Source organism: Strix aluco, chromosome 1, assembly GCF_031877795.1.
Source record: "Strix aluco isolate bStrAlu1 chromosome 1, bStrAlu1.hap1, whole genome shotgun sequence".
NCBI classification, from domain to species: Eukaryota; Metazoa; Chordata; class Aves; order Strigiformes; family Strigidae; genus Strix; species Strix aluco.
In genome coordinates, this window is record NC_133931.1 from 67,466,520 (window position 1) to 67,482,598 (window position 16,079).

A 16,079-nucleotide genomic window follows, 5' to 3' on the forward strand; every position below is an offset into this window, starting at 1 on the left:
AAAATTTAAGTGTTCGGTTTGTATATTTCTGCAAGTTAAAGTTGTTCTCTGGGTACATGCAGTGAGTCAGCACAGTGGTGCTTCCACATCATGGGGAAAAAAAAAAAAAAAAAAATCAAAGCACTAAAAAAACCTATACTGTGGCTAACTACTTAAAAACCAAAATTTTTGTCTTTTAAACCATTAAAGCTACTGTAACTAAACACTTTACATTTGTAGCATCTTCCTAAGCCTGTAAGAAAAGAGATTAGAGGTATTTTAAGGGGTTCAAGCTATTCAGAAAACTGAATTCCATTCTCTTGGTGTTTAGATAAAGAATACACATCATAGCAGGACCTGCTCTAGACTTATTCAGGGGAAATGTGAGAAGCTGTTTATGGCACTGTGCCATATTAGAAAATATTTCTAGCCTCATTATATCATCACTATCTCTACTTTACAAGGCCACAGAGACATTATACCTTTCTCAAAGCTTATCAACTGAAACCCCAAAACAAAGATCACACACTCCTCCCTCTAGCCCCCAAAGACAAAAATTCCTCCTATACACAAGTTCTCTTTCCTGATTGTCACAACTCAAGTGTCTGGAGGAAAGGAATTGATAAGCCAACCCTCTCAGAAGCGTCAGGAGACTTCTAACCATAGTGAAGCGTTACTTCCCTTCCACAGGAAGTTTATAATCAAGTTGGAATTTCAACCAGAATTGTATTATCTGGAAACTAACACTTTAGAAGACTTCTATTCTGTCTCCTGTGCCAGGCTTGCCACTGTGGTGGTGCAGTTCCTCCCCCACCTCCTTGCTGGGCCGCTCGGTGCAATTTCAACCCCCTCCTGGGCCACACACCAACCCAAGGTGGTATGGACTGCAAACAGCAGTGAATCAGCACGTTAAGGCGCCTCTTTGACGAGCCTGGCTCCTGCTCTCCTTGTCACTTGGGAACGGCTGTAACCTCGTGACAGCCTGGTACACCTGTACCTGGAATGTGGCTGAGGGAGGACAATAACAGAACTGCACGTCCATCACATTCTTGGCCCGTGCAATTGGTGGAAAACACCAGAATATTTCATCACTCGAGCTAGGCCGGAGTGGAATAGTAGCTGACGAAAGTCAATTATCTTGGACGCTATAAATAGTGATCCTGAGTGAGACCCTGTGAGCTCTCCTGGATTGCAGCGGGCCTGTGACCAGCATTTCCCCTGAGCTGGGACACCTCTCCGGTATCAAATCTTCGAGGTACCGTCTGCTGTCAAAGCCAACGGAAGGCCAGGGTGAAGTCGACCCCCTCAAGTCTCAGTTATTGCCTGTTGAGGAACGCTGATGCATTGTGAGTATTTAAACTCAAGAAGAGGGAAATTTTAACTGTAGCCTAGCTTCTCTTTCACCCACCTCTCTACCTAACAATGTGTTTGGGTACACACAGTTATCTTCACGACTGTGGGTACATACATATTTCCCTGGATCCAAATACTTTTGTCTGTCTGTGTTTGCACATCTTGTGTTTATGAATATACATATATATACACGTAAGATACTTTATAGTAAGTTAGTGTGAATCTTGCCATTTTCGAATCTGTAGTTAAGTTGCTATTTTAGTCATAACATATTTTCCTACATTATTTTGTAAATCCTTAAGTTGGTTAATGATTAAGTGCTGCTACTCATTAATAAATCTTGATTTGCTGCCAAATCATTACTGTGTTAATATTTTCATCTGTGACAGCCACCAGTCCTGCTCTGTCTTATAAAAAAAGGTACTCGATCTAGAGACAGCATCCAGCTAGATACATGGCACCATTCCTTTGAGTGAAGACTGTTGACGTCTATAACAATGTTAATGAACTCTCCTAACAGTTCTGTCAACACTTGATCACTATCTGATAAAATGATGTTATGAATATGGGCATCAGAATCTTACACAACTTAAATTCTTCCTAAAACACGGATTAGAGTTCTGGTCCTAACCCAGTACAGGTTTAGTAATAGCAGTATCTTTCCAAAGCTCTCACTGACTTAAATATGAACCAGAACTATATCTAGCATAGTAAACCTGCATCCCACTCAGGTATGAAAGGCTATTATTCCACATGGAGCATCATGTTATTTCTCAGCTATGAGCTGAATACAGTTCTAAAACCAGCTTCCAAGATATGCTCTAGTAAAGTAGATTATTTTAAAATTCCTATCTTGCAAATACTATAAACAGAAGCTATGCATGGCTTTCTTATCGATTCATTACATAGAAAAAACCCTCAATGCTTCTCTTAATTGGTCAGTATTTTCTCAGCTGGTTTTGAAGTGCAGATGTAATATGAAAATACAAATACAAACTTATATGTTCCTTCTTATGCTCAATTACATTTAATGAAGTAGAGATAAATTGGAAAGAACAAAACTATTTTCCATCATACAGTGTCCCACAGAAGTGAACAAGGAATGGAACAACAATTTAGAAGCTATTCTTCAAACATCGAACAGATGGTGAAATATCACAGAAACACAGGTCTCATGATGTCATGTAGGCCGTCCTCCTTCACATCTTATAATACACATATCCCTATAGAGAATTGTTTATTGTATTGTTAAGAGATGTCCAGTGACTGAGATTTGGTAAGCTCTCCACGTATCCTGTCTGAGCACTTTTCTCACTCACAAGCCTGAGCTGACTACTTCTTCCACTGTCCACTACAAACATAAAGAACAACTAATTACAATAAACTGTTGTAAAGAGGATGATAATCTACAAGAATACAATTACTGTACCATGCCCTCTCAGGCTTCTTTTTAGAATAGAAACTCAAAGCCTTAATTTCTTCCCAAGATATTTCCTCTAATTTCCCTATCTACCCCTCCCACTGTTTCACTTCCTTTCAAATATTTTGCCACCAGGTGCTACAGGCCACATAATCTACTTTAGCAGGTGTGATCCCTTTTTGATTTGTTTGCTTTGTAAATAAATGCAATGCTAGCTTTGCTCCCCCCCTTTGCCTTTCCTATGACAGAATCCATGGATTGAGAGATTTTAGCTTTGAATTGTCTAACTGAATAGCAATCTGCTCTACTTCATGAGGGAAGGGCAATTTTAAGACCAAGAATTGTCTCTCTGGAGTATTAGCCTGAGGACATAAATGAAGAACCCGGGCACCTAGGCCATGCCCCTGTAGATAGAGGGATTGACATATTTCTGTTTATCATTCCTTGTGGAGTTATTCCTCTGGCCTTCTATTAACAAAGAAGAAAAGGCCAATGAACTCAGCCCCTTTAACTCATCAGTAGCTGTACCCTTACTAGCAACTGCATCTCTTGTATACCCTGCACAGGTATGTAAGTATGCATTAGTGGGTGCTCCCGATTGCTTGCAAGGAACAGTGTAGAGCAAAGCACAGAGTTCTAAACAGAAAATGAGTCTTAAACCTGGTTATAAAAATTCTGCAGAACACTATTATCTCCTACCTATTTGCTTTATGGTATTATACTCTAAATCTATGAAGTATCCAATTTGTTGAACTAGTGAGATCGAACAATTGAAGACAGCAAAAGTGTACACAACGCAGACTCTGGGCCAATGCCAGCTATTGAGAACAGGATCACTGTCATGAGCCACTGAAAGGCTAGCATTACTTCTTCCCAAACAAATCAGTTGCCCTAGTAACTACATGCCAGCAGAAACTAAACAGTTGCCACTTGGGCTGTTTCTATCTGGAGGATGAAAAAAAAAAAAAAAAAAAACACATAATGCTTAAGTTATCCCAACAAATCACACCACTCAAAAGAAAAAAGTTTAACATCATCACAGGAGGCAACCTGTAAGCAGGAGTTCTTCTAAATAAATAAATCACCACACAGTTCTGAGAGAAAACCTGAAGGAAGTTACTACATTCTTTTAACAGTAGTGAAGCAACACTGAAACAGTCCCAACCCCTGCGAAAAAGAACAATAGAAAGTTAATAACCATACAAATCTTCTAGGGCTGTGGCCAACAACAAACATCACACACGAGCTCTTAGTCTCTTCTGCTTTTCCCAATACTTCACCAAACTGGCACGCAAATACATGGTGACTGTAGCTTCAAGCAGGTCTTTAACTGCATTAAAACTTTAAGCTTACAAAGCTACTAAAAAAAAATAAAAAAAATTTTAAAAAATCACATATTAGAAAACCCAAGCAAACTTTAAAGAGCCATTCCTAAAAAGTAAAATGAATAGTATCAACCCAGCAAGGTCTTTACAATTATTCCTCTTTTGGTTTTAGTTCTTATATGTTAATAGACATGTAAATATTAGCACATAAACGGTGTTTTGTATACTTACTCTCAACTACTGCTAAGAGAAATGACAAGGGTACCTTACCTTTTGTATGTATTTAAAACCCAAGTGAGAAGGCTAACAATCTCATTTGCTTCCAGATCCTCTGCAGCAAGCTCTTGCATGCGGGTGGATAAAGCCTGATGGTACATGTTTAACAATTTGTTGAAAATGTCATACTGTGGAGGAAAACATTGATCCAGCAGGGTTTTAGCCACGAGCAGGTCATCAAGGACATATTTACGTATGATTTCTAGATGGCGTACAAGCCACATTTTGTCAGATTCTCTAGTATCTGCTTGAGTGCCTTCAATTCGTGTGCTCACAGTTCTTTCCAAAATGTTGAACATTTTTTCCTTCCACTTCTTTGGTCTGCCAGGAGGTATGAACCCAGTTTGTTTTTTCCGGTCTAACATGCGCCTGTCAATTTTCTCCTCCCTCTCAATTATCCTAACAACAGAAACAAGCAAGGTTGGATCTCGACGGACTGTAACGAGAGATCTTTGAACCACCATCCAAAGTTGCTTTGCCAGCTCCTCAGAAAGTTTCTGCATATCCCCAAAGTATGTATGGATGAGGTTCATGTCATGTGTGTTTTTGCTGTCCATGCGATACTGTTCATACATCAGGTTATCACGAGAACACTCTAAATCCATCAGTTTTCGATGAGCTTGCAGAAGTTCCCCTCGCTCAATCAGATCTTGGGTCTCCCTGACTATCTCCGGGACTGAAACAAGAGCAAAAAAGAAGAAAAAAAAATTAAAACAACACAATCAAAATATAAAAAATAAATACAGCGCAATAAAAGCACTAGGAAACAAACTGGAGAACAGCTGTAGTATTTCTTTTGAAATCATTTAAAGGAAATTACTTTGAAGTATTAAAAAATTGCTAGTAAATGCTATCTATCTTTACAGTTTATTAACTATACTGCTCCATTTTTATCAGTGGCTAAACAGAGATCCTAGTGCCAACAGAACATAATTTCCTTTCTTTTTCTTGCTCTCCCCTTAAAAAAAAAAAGTAGTCCAGGAAAGTCTACCCTGAAACAAATTTCAGTAAAAGCCTTTTGTATAAGAAAGCAAGTAACTCACCTGACCAGAAGTCACTTACCCTGTTGAACCTGAGGTTGCATATACACAACAAATACTGAATTTTACCTCCTTCTTGAAGAACCAGTTTTTGCCTGACTAAGGCACAGAGAAGAACACGGATAATTACCTATGCTAAATACCTATCTTTTTTCTTTATTATTTTCCAGTATTTGAGGAATACTATAGAAGAGAATTAGAATCTTGTGGGGAAAAGAACTGAAAATCTCAGCAGCAAAATTGTCACTACAAAAAAGGCAGCTAGGGACAAAACTGGCACCCCCAAAAAAGGTTTGAAAAGACAGTTATACACAACCATTAATCATGATGAAAACCACTTGGTTTATAGAACATTTGTTTTGCTCAGAGTGAAGTTATCATCAGCTATTCTGTTTAACAATCCTGGGGGAAGATGCTTCACACTAAAAACCTCTCAGAATGTCAGAACAGGCTTATTGTCCCAATCGCATTCAGCAGCGTAAAAGAAAACATCCCCGAAATAACTCAGCATTAGAACATACAGAATTTTGTTGTTCATTGTTTTTCATTGCTAGACACTGCATGTAAATATGACTCTTTTTTTCTTTAAGTTGCACACCACATCCCAGTTTGGTACTCTAGCAGTTAGACACACCCTCCCAGAGATTAAACAAATCAAGCTGGTATGACCAGGAAACAGTTTTTCTTTATAGGTACTTTTTGTGAATTACTATCAGGAGAGGAGATAAAATCAAAGGTGTATGGTAGGTTTAGCCCCCATTATAAGGGTAAAATTCTTAAAATTACTTATAAGCAGAAAAGTCCTGGCAAGGAATTCACCCTGATTCAAGATGAAATGATATGTGCACCAAAAAGGCTGCATTTTAAAAGGACAGAGGTAATCCCATTTTATCTTTACAGTATCCATTATATCCCATTACTCCTACTTAATTTTGAAAACCTTCACAGTTGTGCAAGGAAGAAGTGTCTCCCATGTATAATTTCTTTATGCATGTGTTGGTTTCTACAATTGTGCTGCCTGATTCTGAAGCAAGGACTGTGCACAGTCAAAACTGAACTTCAGGTAGTTTATACTTAGCTTGTAACATTAATGGAAATCCTTGAGGCTCCTAACTGTTGTGTGAGAAAGACTGCCAGGGAGTCTTTGACTGGAGATCTTGCTGTTTCATATTTTGCCTTTGCAAAATTTTTTCGCTTCCTAAAATCATTTGGGACTATTCTTACCCAATAGGCTTGCTGTAGATGCCCAACTCACCGGTAACATTCCACATCTTTTCCAATTTTCTTTCTGCACATGTCGCTTGCCCATTTCAGTCTTTTATACTAAACATGTTATCGCTGCTACTGATTACTAGCAAGAAGCTTCTTTGTGACTTGTGTTTGATGATGAGATAGGCCAGACTAGAAGTTCTTGCAGCACAATTTAGATTCAATATATTAAACGGTTACCAGCTACTTCCCTGAACGTGACGTGTAGGTGATTCTTCCTTCATTCTTCACTTCTAGTGATGTTAAAAGTTCTCAACGTTACCTGACAACCTTACAGCTGTTAGTACCATTTTAAAGTGCTTTCAGTATGTGATGGATTATATAAAGAACATTAGATTACCCGAAAAGATGTTCTTGAGATTTTCTACAGCAGCTGCCAGTTGGCTATGTTGCACTACGGCATCCTTAACATCCTTGAGGTTTTCGATGGTGTTGATGCTCTGTCTCCAGTCCTTATTGACATCTATCAAAGACTGTTGAATGTCCTTAACATCATTCAGTGCATTGTGCAGTTGACTTAAACCTGTTCGTACTCCATCTAACTGTGACTGGATTGCTGCCTTAAATACAAACAAACAATGAAAAAAATTCATATAATCATTTTAAGTCCCATATTTTCACATTTCTCAAGAATTAATTTTCATTTCATTATCTCACATTTTCAGAGGAAAAAAACCCTAAAATTGAGAAAGTGCATGCACTTTTTTTTTTTTTTTTTAAGTTCTGAAGTTGTACCTCAGTTTAAAGGACCTAGATACAACTGGTTCACCCACAAAGCTAGCATAGGAGCTTAGGCAGATAAATCATCATCTTTATAAATCTATATTAAACCAGGACCATGGGAAAGCAGAATGAAATTTCTTTGTGTTTCCTTCATAAATTCATTTCAAAGGGGGATATCAGAAGAAAGCTGATCTTGATGTTTCAACAGAATGCTTGGTATGTACAGATTCACAAAGCATTTTACTAAAGCAATTACAAATTTTGACTGGAAACTGAAAATATTGTAAAAAATAATTTACATTCTGAAATGTTCTAAAAAAAAAAAAACAACCCCCAAAACCCTCCAGCTTGTCATGCCTGAAAGAAAAAAACTATATCCAGTCAAAATAAGAAACAATAAAAATTCAAACTGAATAAAATTTCAACACTGTGAAACATCAACAACCAGACCAACAATCCAACTACTAGATTATTTTGGCATAAAGAGAGGTTATTGATATATATCTATATCTATATATGTTGTGACAGGTGACACTTGAAACAATGACTCTTCAAATAGGCTGTTAGTCCCAAATATCATGTCTGTAAGGTGCAGGCACCTTACAAAAAGTGCATTATAGTGCATATCTGTGCGAAAGAGATCAGATCACATCCACAGCACGTTTTTTATATACGTATTTTTAAAAACATGTGACTAAGATTAAATGAGGTGAGCAGAAAATATAACTGGAAATAACAGACTTCAAAAGACAAGCCAAAGGCAAGACAATGCAGCAAAAACTCAGTTGCCTATCTCAAGGACTTGACATAACCAGTAAAGAAATGAGGCACTAATGGTTTTGCTAAGCTCAAAACACATTTTTTACCATGCTTTTAAGGCCAAAAAGCTTGGGCAGTCATGGAACTTTTTGTCTAATACTAGAAGCCAAAGAGGAAATCCTGGTAACTGTGAACAACATTTATTGTGTTTTAAATGTACTGGGAAAGTCCCAGAAAAATGCAGTGATTCTTAAACTACTGCTATTTATGTACTTTTACATTATGACATGCTGATTTTATTGATAAAAATGTATTTTCCTGTCAGACTTGGTACAATTAAGCAGTGGTAAGGCATTTTTATACAGTATCTATCTATAGAACTGCTGCATTAACACATTTTTCTCCTACAGGAACTGAAGTAATTTGGATACTCAAACATTCACTATGCTACTCAAACACAATCTTCTGAAGCTGACCATAAACTGTTTTAAAAATCACATGATCATTAAATGTTCAATACTTCTGATTTGATATTTCAATTTCTTCTGAGGCAGATCTTCCAAGTATTACATATTCAAATTTTTGCCCATTTCACTTTTGCAGAAACTTGATTATGTTTAACAGAAACAATCACTAATCTTGGTCACTGACACAAACAGCCAAGAAAAATCCTAAAACCAGACATCCATCCACCTTCAGTTTGTGTTCTAATAGTCAGCTGGGGCCAAGGGAGGGGGGTGAGGGGACAGGGAGCGAAGCATGTCCTAGCATTGCAGACTTTGCTTCCTAGAATACATGTTCATCTTAAGATTGGACTGACCACCACTGTATTAAAAAAAAAAATGAAAACAAAACCAACTCAACCTAGGAACAGGGCTCAAAACTTCATTTTTATTTTTCAAGTGACAGCCATCAACATGAAGCCATGGAACCGGGATGCTGGCTGCCTGGTCTCCCCAGAGCTCTATGGCTCAAATTCATGATTGCATGGCAGCTAAGAATCAAAAGGTAGAGGATTCAAGCATGTTCATGCTCAGGAAAACCCATGACCTCGGAACTCCCCTAGGATACATATACAGTATTTCTTCAGGGTGAGAGAAAAATCAAATCCTAAGTTCTCCCATTGACTAAGCGCACGAAGATGGCTAACTTGTCAGGCTCTGGAATAGAGTCCAAGCAGCTGTTCACCTACATGTTGGACTGCAAAGCCCAGAAGTACCACCCTACAGTGCTAGCTGGTGCTTATCCACCCATCATTTCAGAATTTTGCTACAGATCCTTAAAAATACTGCTTCGCTAACTGCCATCCACCTCACACACAAAGCAGATGAGTTTGACATATTTCAAAGAAGCTTTTCCTGTAAGAATTTACATAACAGGAAGAAATGCAGAGAAGGATGTAAGAAATGGACATAACTAAATATTTGGGAGATGATATAGAGAGAGGAGTAGCATAACCAACCAGAGAAGATGCTGGTTTTTTGGACAGAACACTATTCCAGATCTCTGCTGCTTCATCCCTGTAAGTGACACACAACTATTACTCTGGTTTCTACTCTTCACCCTTGATTGACTTGATTATTTTGATTCACCTAAAGAAAATTATGACAAAGATGAAAGCATATACAGTCAGAAAGAAGCACCAATATGTTCATACTAAAAGATTTACTATGTGTTCCATCACATAGATGAAGCAGTTGAGGTTTTTCAACAGTCACCCAACCTGGCAAGTCAGCCACTCCTCCAGCTGCTGATCCTGATGACTCTGTCTCTCCATCTTCCACAGCATACATATACACAGCTTAAATACAGAGCGTGAGTATTTCTTACATCCTCTCTGTGCTCCCAGCCATTATAGTAATTCTTATGGGAAAAACTGCTTTGCTATCAATTGCATCACTAACCGTCACCTGTTTCGGGAATGCATCCTGAATGGATTAAGGGGTATTATACTTCCTTTTGGAACAGGTATTTCTGACCATCTACAGATGACTGAAGTGAAGGTAACTTAAGGAAAATGACAAGGAAACTAGCTATAGAGTGGATTTAGGCATTCAAAAAACTTAGAAAGTTATGTTTAGTTATCACTGTCTATAGAAGCAACCAGTAGGCAAATGACAGTGCTCATGTATTATAAATAGATCACAGTAACCAAACAGCTGATCCATTATTAACTGACTCTACTATATGCTTCCTGCCTTAAATCTGAAAATCCCAGCCCCTGTCACCAGGAAAATTTCTGTTTCTATGCTACAGATAAAAATTAACATGCAATTCGCTAACAGACTTTTTCACTGTGAAAGAAGATAGGCTCTCTTCTACTTCATGCAGACTCCCACAAAGAAGGAGCCATTAAACAGCTGTAAAATAAATTAACTTATTCTGAAATACAAGATTAGATACAGTGTATACCAGCCATTTTGATCTGGTAAACCAAAAAATATTTTCCCAAACACTTTTCTAAGGCTCTACTCCCATTACTTAATACAGTGGTCTAAAATGACTGTTGGCTAGTGAGTACCACTGAAGAAGAAAACACTGAACTCAGTAACATGTCGAAACTAAACACAGGATGACCTTACCCACATTTCAGGCCATGTCTGTGTGTGTGTGTGCACACGCATGTGCACGCTCCCATGTACACATGTGAAGGAGAGGGAAAATCATGGGGTACACTTCTGCAGGAGACTAGAATGTGATAGATTTTAGCTATCATCCATAAACCCATGTAAAAGTCAGACTATCTTTTTCAGATGCAGTCATCAATTTTGTTACAAGTTCAGTATTCAGTGATTAAGACAAAGGTTTGTTGGCTGACAGGCTACACAGCATGAGGGTAGCTGCCCATGGATAAACTGTACAAGTTACAGCACATAAGAACATTTGAAATGCTTGAATAAAATTTCATTAAGATGTGCATCATTAGTTTGCATTACTTTCAGGATCCAAAGTTTCTGTTTTGGACACAGAGCAAAAATTAAAGTCCATGGCTTAAAACTATCTGGATGAAAATGTACAATCAAAAAACAGAAGGGAAGGAGAAAAAGAAAAAGAAGGTACATTCATGCTGCACCACGAACACTCAGGTTTATCAAACTTTGTACCTTGAGTCGAGCTTCTACTGAAGCCTTCTTACGAGCTTCCCTCCTGCGATACTGCTCCACTTTATCCAGCTGATCAGGACGCTGGAGCATTCCCGCTACTCTCTGAACAGCTGTTGCAACTGCTTCCCTATCTGTTTCCTCCATTGTTGATTAGGACCTCAAAATGCCTTCATAATTTAACAGTACTGAAAAGAAATAAAACATTTTTAGAAAACAGTTTTACATTTGATGGATACATGTCAGTTCAAAGTTAACAACCAGAGAAACTAACTTTGGCAATAAAAGCAGTGCAACTTCACAGAAATACCATTAGACCGCATTATAAAAAGTAGTAATTGGAATTCTACAAGAATCACATTTAACGTCACTTAATTCTGTTTCATCCTTTTACCTGAAATGTTCTCTGGTTACTGTTTTTGCATTTACCTTGCTCTCTGTAAGTTTGTATAAAAAAAAACCCAAACAAAACCCCAAAAAAACCCCAAACAACAAAAAACCAGCAAATCTTCATTTAAAAACCAGATTCTATCCAATCCTAGAGTAGGTTTGCCTATTAAAAGGCAAATGAGACAAGCATAAAGCAATCTTGTAGCAGTTCCAAGCAAAAATCCTAACTCTTCCTGATCCAGATCTGGTGGAGCTGACCGAACCATAGTCCCCCTGCAGCAACAGGTCAAATTTGCTACCAAAATGGAGAGACACATAGCTGCAGAAGCTCTAAACCCAGAGACTTAACTATAAAGCACTTCCATTTCAACTTCTGATGGATGATTTTTTCATTTCCTACTCTTGTTTTCAGTTCTTCTCATGGGTATCAGTACATCAGAGGTGTAGGTATGCAGGGAAAAATTAATCGAGTATTTCACCTAAGTCTCCAGCAGAATTTCTAGTGAAGTCAAAACATGTAGGCAAACTAGTATGCAGAAAAGATAAAATTTGCTGGCCATCAAACTAGACCTGTTCTCTCAAGCTTCACTAACTACTAACAGAAAGCAGGGAGGATCTCAGTCATCAAAGATGCAAGAACACAGTGTCCACAGAACTCCAGGGAACACATCTGGAGTTCCACATTCCTTCCAAATTCTTTCCAACATTTTATGCCTTTAGTCTTGTAATCAAACAGAACATTTTAGGTTCTGCTGCCACAACTACAGATTATATTCTCTCATATCAGTATTATTACTTGAAAGTAGATACCTCCTTTCAAAGCAGTCTGCATTCATATATCCAGCACATCACTTAACCTTACCAGAATAGCAATCTGATAAAGAACTGTGCCAAGTGCGCAGAACTGGAAGAGCAAAAGCAAGAAAACTCATGGGTCAACAGAAAGACGGTTTGATAGGTGAAGGAAAGTGGAAACACCCCCCCAACAAAAAACCAAAAAACAAGTGGAGCAAAGGAAATTGTTCACCACCTCCCATAGGTAAACTAATGCTCCAACCCATTTTCTGAACAACAGCCAGCCTGGAAGCCAAAAACCCCCCTTCTTCTTCCTCTACCCCATCTTTTATTGCTGAGCATGACATTATATGGTAGGGAAATTCCCTTCGGACAGTTTGGGTCAGCTGCCCCATCTGTGTTCTCTCCCAACCTCTTGACCATCCCCAGCCTATTCAAAGGAGTGGAGGACAGAGTAGAAGAGAGCGAAGGCCTTGACGCTCTGCAAGCACTCTTCAGCAACATCCAAAACACTGGTGCGTTATCAGCACTGCTTTAGCCACAAATCAAAACCACAGCCCCATACGGGCTGCTATGAAGAAAGTTAACCCCATCCCAGACAAGCTCAGTACAGCATTAATAGAATTAGTCATTTTAGAACTTATCAGGGTTAAAAAAGATTCCAGGCAAGGTTTGCCCAAGAGCTAGTCTGTAAGACCTTAAGTCTGCATCTCCAGTTCCTTCATCCAATATCTCAAGATCTGTATTTCTAGTATCTTCAAAATTACATGCATAAGCACACACTTCTTCCAGAATTATTTCTAGAGTCATGTCCTACTTTACCTCCTCAGCTGTGCAACCATACCCATTACTTCTCTACTAATAGCTTGTTTAGCTCCAATAATGCTTGACTGCCTGCTCTACATCTCAAGGTGCAGTGTCTATTCCTACCACTCATGCTTCTGAATTAGTATTCTGGTTTTGTTTAGCCCAATCCATTTCCAATCTATCTGGACTGTAACAACAATTTAAAAAAAAAAATAATTGTTATGTTTAAATATGAATTTACTACGGAAATAGTATCCACAGTAGACAGCTTTATGCTGAACTACGACCTTTATTAACAACTCTAAATACATTCAACAGAGTTACGACAGCTTTAACCGACACAGCCAGTACCCAGGCACGTTAAGCACACCTCATCAACAAAACTAGGAGTCAGTGTACTGTAATCTCCTAACCGATTACATACTAACTTGCTGACGTAGACAGGTCGCTGCACAACTACTACCCATTCAAAAGGAGGTGCAAACTTTAAGAAACCACGTCAACTTTACACAGAGGCTACGAGCCAAAACCACAAACATCTTCAGAGCAAAGTACTGAAAAAGGCGAACAAAAGAAAGTCCCCAGCAGCCTCGGAAAAGCTTGGGCTGCAAGCACTTGATCAAGCTCCGGCCGGGAGCCGAGAAGGGAGCCAGCGGGGGTCACACGCTCACAGCGGGAGGCGCCTGCCCCGTCCAGAAACGAGCCTCTGGGCCCCAGGTTTGGGGCACAACCCCTCAAAACAAAGCTCGGAGGAAGCCGCGGCAGCCCCCAGCCGGCAGCCCCAGCTCCGCCCGCAGTCCGGCTCCTCACGGAGGTGGCTCAACCCGAATTATCTGCATCGACGCCGGTGCCCGTTCCTGCTGAGCAAAGGCCGGAGACCTGTCCCCGGGCACGCAGACGAGGCTGCAGCCTCGCCACACCGAGCTCCTTCGGCCTCGGCCCTCAGACGGCGGCCGCGCCGGAGGACCCCTCGGCACCCCCTTTGGCCTCACCATCCCGAGGAGCTCCCCGGATCGGCCCGGCCCGTCCCGGCCCAGCCCATCCCGTCCCGTCCCGTCCCCACTCCGCTTCCCGTTGCCAGAGCCGGGTGGCTACAGACGGCGGCAGGAGCCGGCAGGGCGGCGCTCACCGGCCGGGGCGCTGGCACAGGGCCAGCGGCGGGGGCTGAAGGCGCCGCGGCTGCCACTTACCGGCCGCAGCCCGCCCCTCGGGAAGCTGCTGACAGGCTGCCAGTGCGCATGCGCCGGGCGCAGACAGCGGCGCACGGCCGGGCGCGCAGGCGCAGAACGAAGCCACCGCCCCCCCCCCGCCGTCGGCCGGCGCGCATGCGGATGGGGCGCCCTCACCTGCTCGGCGGGGTGGGCTGCGCCTGCGCGGCCCCGAGAGCAGGGTGGAGAGGAGGAGGCGGCGGTCGCTATCCGAAATAGCTGCCCGGGGAGCGGTAGCTGTTGCTCAGGCTGCTTTAGCAGCTGTGGAGCACTGCTGTTTGCTCTCCCTGAGGAGCTTCGTCCTAGTGGCAGGGTGGCTGGGTGTGGCGGGAGAGGTGGGAGCGCCCATGTCTCCTCAGTGGGTGCGGGGCTATTGGCAGCACCTCTTCATCTAACTCCCTTCTTGTTGTTGTTTTTATAGTTTCTCAGTGTCGAGGGCGCTGTCAGTACTTTTGGGGCCTGATCTGAGGACGCTGAGATCGGTTAAAATAAAATGCAGAAGTCCCTTGAGGTATTAAACCTTTGGGTTTGAATGGTAACCTACTGCAGTGAAAGCTTGGCTGTTGTGACGCCTGCTAGCTGATGCCTGCAAGGAGTTGATGCTAATTGCTGTAAGGGGCCTCAAACAAGAATGTGCCCAAGGACATAATTTTTGCAACTGTGACGGGTATGTCCCGGGGAGGGCAGAGAAACCAACAGACACCTGTGGAAGCCAAAGATAAAAAAGTTGAGAAACTTTACAGACAAGGTGATGAGCCAAGACAAGATTTTATGTGAAAAAAGTCTCAGAGGGTTCTTGGAGAGGACACTAAGAGACACCTCGTCAACAACAACTAGGGGCCACCCCCGTGGAAGCCCTTCAGAGACCCTTCCCCAAATTTTAGTATGCTTGTGCAATGTATTAATATATACATTAGATTCTCTGGAAATAGCTGAAGTATCTCAGAAATCACATGAATATTAATTGCTTTTATTGTATATAATAATTGTGCCTTTGTCTTTCAGCATGCATGTTAGATAGAATGATCCCCTGTGTATCCAGCGCTGCAATAAAGAACGCCTGCCTTCTCAAACTTCAAACTAAGTCTTAGAGGGTTCTTTTGAGACCAAATTTAAAGTAAACAGTTGGGTATTGATCAGATGGAAAAAGGAAGCCTGTGAAGTAAGGGTGCCGCAGGCGGATAAAGCTGCAAATCACATGGTAGCTTTCAGATCGATGTGGAAGTGGCTTTGCCCGGCAGAGGAAAAGGGAAGGTCCTCATTCAGCCCGTTGTCTCAGCTGTGTCTCTTCACAGGTTGCCCAGAGCTCTGGGTGCTGCCATGCCGAGAAAGGCTGTTGTTGAGGAGAGTGGTGTAGCCGCCGGGATGCAACTCGCTGTAGCCTCCCCTGGCTCTGTATGTCTGAAATGCTGGGGCTCAGGGCAGCTGCTTGCTTAAGATTTAATTTACATGTAACAGAAAACTATGGTGCATTTAAAAAGACAAGTAGTTATGAAATGAGCACTGGGTTGGTGGATACAGTGGGAAATGGGGGCAGACGAGGTGCCTCCTTGGGACTGGGTTGTTAGCCGGGTTTGTGTGTGTAGGGGTTGCCATAGCAGCTGCCAGCAACTCTGAGTGCCCAGGCAGACCGC

At 41.1% G+C, this 16,079-nt stretch overlaps 1 protein-coding gene across 2 annotated transcripts in view; it reads right to left on the minus strand.

Annotated features, from left to right (window-relative positions):
- The window catches only part of EXOC3 (exocyst complex component 3), a 28,749-nt gene extending 14,259 nt beyond the window's left edge, over window positions 1-14,490 (minus strand). Inside the window, exons 1-4 of one of the 2 annotated variants that reach the window (XM_074824066.1) lie at window positions 14,428-14,490; window positions 11,249-11,433; window positions 7,003-7,222; window positions 4,348-5,029 (exon numbers count right to left, since the gene is read on the minus strand). In XM_074824066.1, coding sequence (XP_074680167.1) covers window positions 4,348-5,029; window positions 7,003-7,222; window positions 11,249-11,392 — 1,046 coding nt within the window. In that variant the 5' untranslated portion in view covers window positions 11,393-11,433; window positions 14,428-14,490. Of the gene's footprint in view, window positions 1-4,347; window positions 5,030-7,002; window positions 7,223-11,248; window positions 11,434-14,229; window positions 14,368-14,427 lie in introns of those variants that run through there. The other variant, XM_074824075.1, reaches the window with a different exon arrangement.
- Between the last annotated feature and the right edge of the window lie 1,589 nt (window positions 14,491-16,079).